We start from the raw sequence: 12899 nt of genomic DNA on the forward strand, positions 1-12899 counted from the left end.
TAGTATGGATTGAATCCAGAAATGTTCTACATCTAAGCTGCAATGTTCCATTTGTTTTTTGTTGTTGTTTTGTTTTGTTTTTGTGTTTGAAAAAGGATCTCACTAAGTTAAACTGTGCTGGTCTTGAACTTGTAATCCTCTCAAGTACTGAGATATTGGGCATATGCCACTGTACCCACCTTTATGAATTATTTTAAATAGAATTTTAAAAAATCTTGAATTAAGCAGATAATATCCATATAATAATTGATAAAAGTTGGATATGACATAATATATTCAAATAAACTAAAATATGTAAAGTTACATTTATATAGACAGAATGTTGAAATGAACAGTAATTATTTTGCTATATTTAGTATCACATGATTATTTTCTATTTCTTTTAGATTTCTATAATCTTTAACTGTTCAAAAAAGATGAAATAATAGTACTTAAGCAACAACAAAAACATCCAAATTTAAATGTATTCTCCAATGAATTATAATTTGAAAAAATGTGTATATATTATGGTAAGTTTTATAAACATATGGCATACATAACCAGGAAAGTAGCATTTAAATTATCAAATTAGCCAGGCATGGTGGCTCACACTTGTAATCCCTGTGCTTGGAAGGCAGAGACAGGAGGATCATGCAGGTTTGAAGCCAGCCTCGCTGGGCTAAGAGACCCTGTTTCCAAATAAAAAATATAAAAAATAGGTCTGGGAGTGTAGACCGGAGATAGAATGGCTTTCAGGAATCCCAGTACCACCAAAAAAGTGTATATATATATATATATATATATATATATATATATATATATATAATTATTTCTCATTGTATTAAAGAATCTCTTGTTGCTTTAGTATAAAACATAAAAACATATTCATCTATTTAACTATAAATTGTCTACTTTTTACAAAAAACTTCTTTAATTTAACATCTAGTATTTTATATTTTTTCACAAAATTCTAAATTTAACATCAGTTTTAGTTCAGTACAATGAAACTCAAATCATGCAGATAGAACAAGAAAAAAATATTTAAAAATCAAATAAAGTGTTACAGACTGAAAAAGGAAATTAATTTTTCTCAAATATATGTGATATGTGTATATTTAAAATTAACAAATACTTTGAGAAAAGAGTTTGCAGGAAAGAAAAAGAAAGCCTAAAAGAAACAGGGAGAAGGACAAGGTAAAGGAAAAATAATCTATCATCTTTCTTTTTCTGTATGGTACTGGGGGTAAAACTGAGGGGCTTTTCTACCTCCGGGATATACTCCCAGATCTATTTTCTATTTTATTTGAAAACAGGGTCTTACTAAGTTGCTGAGAGCCTCACTAAATAGTGGAGGCTGGCTTTGAACCTATGCAATCCTCCTGACTCAGCCTCCCAAGCGCTGGGATTACAAGTGTGTGCCACCACTCTCGGCTATCTACCATCTTTCTATGTTATTACTATATCAATGTATACAGACAAGAAAACGGTTAGAGGAGGATTACAAATGGTACAGTAGAGATACTTTTGATATAAGAGGAATATAAATATTATTAAATAACTGTCAAGTATTACATATTATTTTGATGCCTTATATTTTTTGTGTGAGTGGTACTAGGAATTGAACCCAGGGAATTCTACCTCTAAGCTCACTTCCAGTCCTTTTTATTTTTAATTTTGAAACAGGGTCTCATTAACATGCTGAGGGTCTTGCTATGTTGCTGAGGCTAACCTTGAACCTCCCATCCTCTTGTCTCAGCCTACCAAGTACTGAGATTACAGAAATGTACCACCATGCCTGACATTTTAAATGTACTTTTAATTTTAAACTATTTAAATACAGATTGAATATATTCAAGATACACAACATATAACAATTATGTAACAACTACCGCAATCAGGTATGTACTGTGTTGCAAATGTACGTTTATGAGTCATAAAAAATAAATATCAAGTTTCGGGGTATACTTCATATTTCAAATATACTTAGGGAAATATTGACACTGATGTGAATATCAGTTCTACCTTTACTTCTGGAAAGCCTCATGGCAAAGGGACATACAGGTACTTACACAAATGTAGCATAAGTGACTGGCTTACCTGAAATTTTGACTTGAGACACCATTCCATCTCCACCATCACTGTGTGCTCGCACTTCTACCACATACTCTCCATCCCTGGGGATTGGGACTTCTATGGAGTGTTTATGAGTTGAATACAGCTTGCCATCATGCTGCCCATCGGGTCTGTAGAGAACCTAATGAAGGGCCAAAATATAAATGCTTCATAAAATCATAGGAATGAGCTAATGCCCTAATACTAAAATCAGAACAAGTATGCTTACACTTGTATTCACAAAAATAATAACACATTTAAAATTGGAGGGGAAATTCATGCTATTTTTAATTCATAGAACTTTACTTCTTCTATTTTCTGGTTTATCAGGAGGATGTCCCATAAGCATATGAATTTTATTTTTTTAAATAACTAAAAATAAAAAAGATGAAAGGAAATGTGTCTTTTAAAAAGTACAAATTAAGCTGGATGTGGTAGTGCACACTTGTAATCCCAGCATTTTGGGAGGCAGAGACCAGAGGCTCGCGATTCTTGGACAGCCTCAACTATTTAGCGAGGCCCTTCACAACTCAGTGATATCCTGTTTCAAAAAATTTAAAAAACTAAAAAAAAAAAAAAAAAAAAGGACTAGGGTGTAACTCAGAGGTACAATACCCCTTGGTTCCATCCCTGGAACTGCAAAATAAATAAATAAATAAATAATAAATAAATAAATAAATGGAAAATAGGGCTGGGGTGTAGCTCAGAGATACGACCCCAGGTTCCAGCCTCAGTACGTCAAATAAGTAAATAAATAAATAAACAAATATAAATTGAAAGTTCCAGTATATTGAAATAATCTAAAATATTCTCTAAGTGTTTTTATATTGTCCTAACAAAAATGTGATACCAGGTGATATAGAGAATAGATGGAAATAATATTTTCACTCTTAGTTTTCTGTGTACTTAGCAACACTAGCATAACATTGTCAACAAAAATGAATTCAGTGTATTTTCTCTTTAAGCACAATTTTTAAGCAATTATATTCTCTCTCTCTTTTTTTTTTTTTGGTGGTACTGGGGTTCCTGGAAGCCCTTCTACCTCCGGGCTACACTCCCAGGCCTATTTTATATTTTAGAAACAGGGTCTCTTACGCCAGCGTGGCTGGCTTCGAACCTGCGCGATCCTCCTGTCTCCGCCTCCCAAGCGCGGGGATTACAAGCGTGCGCCACCACGCCCGGCGCAATTATATTCTTTAAGACAGTTATTCTGTCTTATCTGACACAGCAATTTCCTAAAATTTACTAAAGATGCTTTCTTATTTCAGAAATTATCATAAGACTTGTCATATAAATCTGTTATACAGGTAGAATAAGAAACTTGAATGGGTGTCACTGAAACAGCAGAAATTACAAACCACTGTTTTTCATAATGAAGACTGTGTGAAGACAACTCTTGTAATCTTTTGTATACCTTATATCCTGTCACTGTAGATTCATTTGATAGTGCAACAACATGATCCCAGGTGATTATATAGCGTGAACCAGATCTTACTGAGCTGATGATCCTTGGTGGCTGGCTAGGAGCTGTGAAAAGTATTAAGAAGCAATCAGTGATAACCATATCCAACCTGAGTTCTGAAAAATTTCACTGCATCAAAAATTAGAATACTGATGATAATGATACTGAAATCTGCTGCTTTCAAGATCACCAATCACTTTCACTTGGTCAAATGAGTTGCCTTTTTTTTTTCAATTTTTTTCAAATTTAACATCTTTGGAAAATTCCACAGAGTTGACTTTCTTTTTGTTTATTTTTTTTCCCTTGAATCTATTGTTCTTTTCTTAAATTCATGATATCTTATCTTGATTTTTCTTTTTTTTTCACTTGCTATTTTTTCTCATTACTCATCCTAAGCTAGCTTCCTGTCTTCTGCTCAAACTCTAAATGTTGGAAAGACTTAGAATTTGATTTTGCACATACTGTTTTACACTGTCTGTAGACCTTCCCTAGTTCTTTAGTCTGGCCCAAGGCTTTAAACACAATTATATTCTCCAGCTGCAATCTCTTGCTTGACCTCTAAATGTATGTACCAACTGCCTTTCTCTACTTGAATGTCTGAAAGATGTCTCAAATGTAATATAATAAAGACAAAACTTTTGCCATGTACACCCAAATCTGCCTCTTATAACTTTTTCTTGTCTTTTTGCAAATAACATAACCAAACCTCCAGTTTATCAAGGAAAGATCTGGCATTCATACTTCTAGCCACTCATTGTGAACACTCCAATGAGCAGTAAGTTGCAATAAGTTGTTAAGTCTTCCTGTAGAAAATTTTCCAATTCTATTTTTATTATTACTTTCTACTGGCCATTCTCCAACCTCTCAACTAGTGAAATGGCTTCCTATTGGCTTTTCTACTTTCACTCTTAACCTGCTGCTCTCCATTCACCACCTAGAGGGCAGAATATTTTTTAATATTTTTAATATTTTTTAATATTTAATATTTTTAAAAGCATAAATTAGGTACCACTTTCTTCCTTAAAATCTTTCAATGGTTTCTTATTACACTTAGAACTCAAATTATGGCTTAGAACTCAAACTATAGCTTACTAGGCCCTCTATATTTTGGCCCCAGTACACCTCTCCCTCTTTATCTTTCTGAAGCCAAAATATTTTATGGTGTTCTAATCGTGTAACTTTTCACTACTTTTCCCCCAGCTTGTCACCTAGAGGGCCCTTATCACATGTCACCCATGTCCTCACCCAGATAGTATATTCTCAAAGACCTTTTACCTACAGTCAGGACATGATCTATTCATGTCAATTTCAATTTTCTCTTTACTTATTCTATTGTCCTATCAGCATGAGCACACTAACTATTTACTAGAGGTTTTGTTTGATTGCTTTAAGGGTCTGGGTCCTACCAGGTCTGATTTGCTTTCTTCTTCATCCTTACCACCTAGCACAGAGCTAGGCACAGAGTATATTTCTGATAACTAAGTGGAAAGAAAAACAAATAAATGTATGCTTCTTTGACAAATTAAAAAATTGAGGTTTAAGGAGATATGACAATTTGTCTATTGTTATACATTAAGTAAGTAGAAGATAAGATCACAAACCCATATCTGACCCCAAAGTCTGGCTATTCTGTTCTGCCAACTCCTTAAGAGATTCATTGTCCCCAGTGAATTCCATAAGTTTGCAAACCTTAATGGTAATCATGTATAAAGATTATTGTAAAAGTTCCTGGTGTCCTGCATACAAATTCTCCTTATTCATATATTCAACTGGGTTTAAGAAGAAAGATATCAAATGAAGCTGGAGATATTAGAATGAAGAGAAAATTTGAGCAGACTAGGTTGTCTTGCTACACGAAAAATAAAAGCATACAATAATGAGAAAATAACCATAATGCTATAACATTTAATTTACATTTTCATTATTCAATGATTGAATTTTATAAATCAATCATAGAAAAATGAGAATTTTAATTTCCTTGTACCATGGCTACATTACTAAAAAAACATTTAAAATCATAAATACAGAATGTAGACAAGTTTATAAGCTAATGGTGAAAAATTTGAAGGACAGTCTTTACAAAAGGCATTTCTCTAATTTTTATTGCTCTAAAATAATATTGAATGTATAAAAGCAATACCAACAGTAACTATCAATGATTTAAAAGAAATCTTGCATGACTGTAAAAGATCTCATTGGAAACAAAATGTGCTCAGACATTTAGTCTAGAAAATTTCCCTCAAATATGCTTACACCATGATTGAGTCAAGAGGTAGTTTTGAAAAGACTATAATCAAAATGTGACACTCACGTGCTTTCCTGGTAAAGGTCTCAATCACATCACTTGGAGGCCCACAGCCTGCACTATTGCAGGCTCCAACTTCCACAAAGTACTGGGTGTCAGGCAGAAGGTTCTCCAGCCTGGCTGAGTACTCTTGGCTGGTGACTTGGACTCGGTGTGCAGCTGCTTCTTTGTCATGGGCAGCCCAGTATCGAATCTGCAAACATCCAAGATGAGCAATATTATACTATGCCTCAGACTCTTCAGCTGTGAAAAGTTCTTTCCATTGGCTAGTATACTAGTGTTGTATGAGTATCATATTCTCAAATGTTACATTATGATGTTACTCTCCTATTAGTTTTAGAATATGGCAAAGCACATATACAAATCTGATTAAAATGTCAGAAGCAAATCAAAACTTTGCCTAATTGGCTGAAATAGCTTTACATTGACCAAAAGAGAGTTTTATTTTGGGAAAGAAAAAGGAGAGAGGGCCAGGGAAGAAGCCAAAAACTTCCAGTGCATTAGATTTACCTTCAAAATGTAAAGGTGACCTTTTTATATATGTGCCATGGTTATGATAAAATGGCAACTATGGGATGCAGCGCATCTCAGTAGCTGTAACAGTCAAAAACCAACTACCAAAAAGGCAGCTCCTTGGCAAGAAAAACAAAGCAGTGAAGATACTTACTAACAAAAACACAAAATAGGGAACCACGGTGGAAGAATATCCAAAACTCAGCTCGCAAGAGTCACAGCAAAGAGCCTGAGTGCATGACTGACCTGGAGTGGCAGTGGTGCCATCTCAGGCCACCAGGCAGAGCTGCTCCTGCTGGCTCCACAGCCCCAATAAATTCAGGCAAGTAAACGAAGAACTTGAAGTGAGACAGCGGCGGCACAGCTCTAACATCTTAAGCACAAGCATCACACTTCAGGGATGGAGGAAAAGATCCAAAAGCCTATGCACTCACCAGAAGTCAGCACCTGCAGCAGTGCACTGTGCCCTCCAGAGACATGGGCCCTAGGACAGTAGGTAATTGAGCTCCTCAGCAGACAACTGCCCAGAGAAGCCACAGGGACCACAGAGACCTCTACTTTACCCTAATCCTGTACCCATCACTCCAGCTCCTCCACCTTAACCTAAGAACTGGTGGCTCACCTTTGAGAAGGAAAGGCCCATAGTGCCCAGGGCGCAGTACTGACACAGGGTCACAGGGGGTTGCTCCAAGATTACAATGGACACCCTCCACTAATGCATGTAGGGAGGTACAGGTCCAGAGCCAGAAGGTGCACAGCTGAGACTTTGAAAGCTCAGAAACCAGGCCTAGAAAGCATAGAACCCACAAGCAGAAAGTGCAGAGCCCAGGCCCAAAAAGTGCAGAACTAGGGGCCTGAAAACACAGAGCACAGGGCCAGAGATCTTAGAGCCTAGGGAAGAGAGTGCGAAGCCCAGGGACAAAGAGCACGGAGTACAGGGCCTGAGATGGCAGAGCCTATGGTGGAGAGCAGGGTGTGCAGAGCCGGAGAACTTGGATCCCAGGGCTGGAGGCACAGAGCCAAGGACCTGAGACCATGGAGCCCAGGGTCTCAAGGCAGGGCCAGAGAGTGCAGAACCTAGAATGGGAAACTCAGAATCCTGCACCCACACAAAACTAATTTAAAGTGACAACTGACACCTTGACACCTAAGCACAAAACTGTCAGAGGCAAGAGAGGGGCACAAACACTTATAAAGTAGGTCCAAAAGCTGACAATAGGTTACGGAGCAAATGAGAGATATTGGAACATATTCCAGAACCTACTACAGTGAATTGACATTTTATGAGCCCTGTATATGTTAATTAGCAGTACTGCTTTTTTTTTTTTTTGTGGTGGTACTGGGGTTCCTGGAAACCCTTCTACCTCCAGGCTACACTCCCAGACACCTATTTTTATATGTTTATTTGGAAACAGGTTCTCTTAAGCCAGAGCAGCTGGCTTAGAACCTGAGAAATCCTCCTGTTTCTGCCTCCCAAGCACAGGGATTACAAGCGTGCGCCACCACGCCTGGCAGTACTGCTTTTTTTTAATTGTTTTTTTGTCTTTGATTTATTCTTACAAGTGTTAGTTTTTGTTGCTAATTTTGTTATTATATTCATGTTTGTTTGCTCACTCCCCTATTCCTTTTACAAGATTTGCACTCTATACTATCTATTATTCTCTCAAAACCTTTACTCCCTGACTGCATCTCCTTGTTTTACACTCAAGCTATTTCATATCTCCATATCTAAATACTCTATAATAACTATAAGAATCTCAATATATCACCATCTCTCATTCTCAGCCAGACACTACTTTATTATACTTAAATTCTTACTCAATTTAATCATGTCCTCTATTTTACCCTAATCCTGTACCCATCACTCTGCCTTCTTACCCTAACCTAACACTCACAATTGAAAAAATCAGTATTTACATGTGCATAAATCTGCTGATACATCAAATCCCTACTGCTAAGATTGGATCAGGTTATCCACAGACTCACAAATAAAAAGAAAGCAGATGCCAAGACAAGAGAAGGACAAATCCAAGAATTTTGAAAATATGAGAATGTGGAGCAGTGAGAAAACAAGGGAAATCATGAATACTGACCTACAAGATATGCAAGAAGGAGAATTCTGAATCCTGATCTTCAGTATGATGAAAGGCCTCACAGTAAGTATAAAGGAAGTGAAAGAGAATATTGACACATTAAGGAAGAATCAGAAAGAGGCCTAGAATAAAATGAAAGAGTCAATAAATGAAATGAAGACAGCAATAGAAAGAAATTCTGAAAGTTTACCTGAAATGGAAAACAGACTATCAGTGATAGAAGACGTTCATTAAAAACTAAAAGCACAGACAGCAGTATACAGAAAACATTACAACAATAGAACCTTAACATCCAACAACTATGGGACAAATTGAAACATCCTAACTTATGGATAAAAGGGATTGAAGGAGGGATAGAGCCAAAGACCAAGGGTATCCATAATTTCTTCAGAGAAATAATTTCAAAGAATTTTTAATAAAAGGGATTGAAGGAGGGATAGAGGCAAAGACCAAGGGTATCCATAATTTCTTCAGAGATATAATTCAAAGAAATTTTCAAACATAAAAAAAGACTTGGAAGCCGGGCATGGTAGCGCACGCTTGTAATCCCCACGCTTGGGAGGCGGAGACAGGAGGATCGCGCAGGTTCGAAGCCAGCCGTGCGCTGGCTTAGGAGACCCTGTTTCCAAAATCAAAATGTAAAAATAGGTCTGGGAGTGTAGCCCCGAGGTAGAAGGGCTTCCAGGAACCCCAGTACCACCAAAAAAAAAAAAAAAAAGACTTGGAAATACACATTTAGGAGACACACAGAACACCATTAAGACAAGACCAAAGAAAGACCTCCCCATGCCATGTAATAATCAAAATAACCAACATAGAGGCTAAGGAAAGAAACTTAAAATCAGGGAGAACAAAAAAACAAGTGGCATTCAGGGACAAAACAATAAAAATCACTTCAGACTTTACAACCCAAGACATGCATGCCAAGAGAGACTAGTATGAAGTAATCCAGACCCTGGAAGAAAACAACTTCCAACCCAAACTGCTATATTCAGCAAGGTTATTATTCAAAATTGATGGAGAAATAAAAATGTTTCAAGATAAGCAGAATCTCAAAAAATTCATGAATACTAAGCCAACACTAGATAAAATACTTAAAAAGTAAATCATAAAGAAGAAAAAAGTAAATTTCATAATCAGAGAAGAGATGAATTTGATCAGTGAAGCAAAGAATAAATAACATTACAGCAAACAATATAGAACACAAAATGACAGGAAACAAAATCATATATTAATAACACTGAACATCAAAAACCTTAATTCACCAATTAAAAGACATAGACTGCTGGGCATGGTGGCACACATTTGTAATTCCAGCACTTGGGTGGCTGAGACAGAAGGGTCGCACATGTTCAAAGCCAGCCTCAGCTACTTAGTGAGACTCTCAGCATCTTATTGAGATCCTGTTTCCAAATAAAATATAAAATAGGTCTGGGAGGACAGCCCAGAGGTAGAAAAGCCCCTGGGTTCCACCCCCAGTACCAAAAACAAACAAACAAAAAGACATACACTGGCAATGTGGATTTAAAAACATAATTAAAATATATGCTGCTTGCAAGAAACTCACCTTACTGCCAAAATATTCATAGACTAAAAGTGAAAGGATGGAAAATGATATATCATGCTAATGGAGATAAAAAGTGAGCTGGGGTGGCAATGTTAATATCCAATAAAACAGACTTTAAGCTAAACCGCAAGCACCAGAAAATTCAGATGTAATATAATTCTCTGCATCTTTTCAGATCACAAGAGAATGAAAGTAGAAATCAACAACAGGAAGACCAAAAGAAACTATTTAAATACAAGGAGATTGAATGATATACTATTGAATAATTAGTAGGTAAGATCAGAAGACCTTGGAAGATGGAAATATCTCCCTTGCTCATGGATAGGCAGAATAAATATAATCAAAATGGTTATTCTACAAAAAGTGATCTACAGATTCCATGCAATTCCTATCAAAATACCAATGACATTCTTCATAGACCTAGAAAAATCAGTCATGAATTTCATATGAAGAAAGAAAAGACCCAGAATAGCTAAAGCAATTCTCAGCAATAAGAACCATGCAGGAGGCATCACGATCCCTGACTTCAAAATATACTACAAAGCAAGAGTAGTTAATATAGCATGGTATTGGCACAATAACAAGCACACAGACCAATGGAACAGAATAGAAGATACAGAAACAAACCCACAAACTTATTGTCAATTGATCTTCGATAAAGGGGCTAAATTCATATGCTGGAGAAAAGACAGCCTTTTCAACAAATGGTCCTGGGAGAACTGGCTATCTATTTGTAGAAAAATGGAACTAAATCCTTACCTCTCACTGTACAATGACCTGGAAATCAGACCAGAGACTGTGAAGCTATTAGAGGAGGACTTAGGTTCAATACTCCAATTTATTGGCACAGGCGGTAACTTCCTCACCAAGACCTCCAAAGCACAGGAAATTAAAACAAGAATTAACAAGTGGGATGCATCAAACTAAAAAGTTTCTGTCCATCAAAGGAAGCCATCAAGGATCAAAAGAGAAATCCTAGAGAATGTGAGATCTACCAGCTATCACTCTGATAGAGGGCTAATATCCAGAATATATAAAGAGCTCAAAAGACTCTCCACTAGCAAAACAAACAACCCAGTTAAGAAATGGGCAGCTGAATTGAATAGACACTTCACAAAAGATATACAAATGGCCAATAGATACATGAAAAAAATGTTCAACGTCATTAGCCACCAGGAAAGTGCAAATTAAAACTATACTGAGATTTAATCAAACCCCAATCAGAGTGGCAAATATTAGAAGCCAAATAACAACAATGCTGGCAAGGATGTGGGGAAATAGGAACTCTTTTATGTTGTTGATGGGAGTGCAAACTAGTTCAGCCGCTATGGAGATCAGTGTGTATATTTCTTAGAAAACTATGAATGAATTCACCATATGATCTGGCTATACCACTCCTGGGTATCTTTCCAGAAGGGTTGAAATCAGAGAACTACAGTAACATATGCATACCCATTTCATAGCAGCACAATTTGTAATAACCAAAATATGGAGCCAATCTAGGTCTCCATCAACAGATGAAAAATTATGGGTAATACAGAAAATGGAATTCTACTTCAGCAACAAAGGAGAACAAACTCATGTCATTCATAAGAAGATGGAAAGACCTCGAGAACATTATAAGTAAGATTAGCCAAGCACAGAAAGAGAAGGGACATAAGTTTTCTCTAATATGCTCAAGCTAGAAATTATTAGGGATACCAGAAGGACTCGAGATAATGGTGGGAACACCTCAGCAAAGCCATAAAGAAGGAGTATGAGAGAAATAAGGCTGAGGTTAATTAATGGAAAAACTACATTCAAATATGTGTTTAACTGTGAATATAACATTTTTAACCTGGACACTCAGTATTGGGAGGGAGGGAGAAGGGGGAAGTGGAGAAGGGGAAGGGCACCATGTACTGTGAGAATTATGTTATCATCATGATGTTAGATTATAGTGTACCAATAAAATAAAATTTTTAAAAAAATATGTGCCACAATATTTGTCATTTTGTTTTATTTTTATTTATCTGGTTTCAAACTTGTTACAATCCAACTAATAAAGAAACTTAAGAGGAACACGACCTTGTTGGAGCAAAAGAGTCATTATGTGGCCTAGAATATGTAAGTGTAATTTTCTTCTAATGATTTTAATGCAGTCTCCTTGGCATTTCTATCATCTGACCAGAAGAATGATCAGGAGGTGGAATTGCACCAACTGGTTGAAAACATGGACCTCAGTTGGCAGAGAAGCCCCTAGTCCTCTGGATACAGTGAGAGTCTCCTTGTGAAGGCAAGCGTTTCTCAGCACTGGAAGTGCTCAGGCAGCGACTACAGTCATCTGGGCAGAGAAAGATGGCCTCCCTCTAAGTGGACATTTGAACTAGATAATACATAAGGCCTCTTCCTTTATAAGTAGAAGAGAAATAAAATGAACATTTATGTTCCAATGAAAGGCCAGACACTATATTTGGATCATCCACATTCAATATCTTCTCAGCAAATCTGTGATGGTAGAACCTACCCCAACTTATAAAAATTAAAGCTGAAGTTCATGAGGCTCTTGAATGATTGTTATTATTTTGTGATGCTGGGGATTGAACCAAGGGTCATTCTACCTCTGAGTTGTACCCCAAGTGACATCATAGTGAGGTTCAGAGTGATAGAAACATATGTGCACACAGCATTTATGCATGTGTCCCTTCAGTCCCTCCCCACAGCTCGCCTCCCTGTAGTTATATAATATTTACATTGATACAGATAACTTCATTCCTGAACAGTATTATTTGAATTATTTTTATCATCAGATCTCTTTCTCCTCATCACCTCCCTCTGCAAATTTCCTTCCATTATTCTACTAGTGTCTCCCCTCATTTATCTTCTATC

General features: G+C 36.6%; 1 protein-coding gene across 2 annotated transcripts in view; it reads right to left on the bottom strand.

The window, feature by feature from the left end:
• The window catches only part of CNTN1 (contactin 1), a gene marked incomplete at both ends in the record, with an annotated part of 193938 nt that overhangs the window by 41046 nt on the left and 139993 nt on the right, over window positions 1-12899 (bottom strand). Inside the window, 3 exons of one of the 2 annotated variants that reach the window (XM_080705114.1) lie at window positions 2069-2233; window positions 3506-3618; window positions 5865-6051. In XM_080705114.1, the coding sequence (XP_080561240.1) occupies window positions 2069-2233; window positions 3506-3618; window positions 5865-6051 (465 nt within the window). The remainder of the gene's footprint in view (window positions 1-2068; window positions 2234-3505; window positions 3619-5864; window positions 6052-12899) is intronic. The other variant, XM_080705115.1, reaches the window with a different exon arrangement.

Source organism: Muscardinus avellanarius (assembly GCF_963383645.1).
Source record: "Muscardinus avellanarius genome assembly, chromosome: 11".
Classification (NCBI taxonomy): Eukaryota; Metazoa; Chordata; class Mammalia; order Rodentia; family Gliridae; genus Muscardinus; species Muscardinus avellanarius.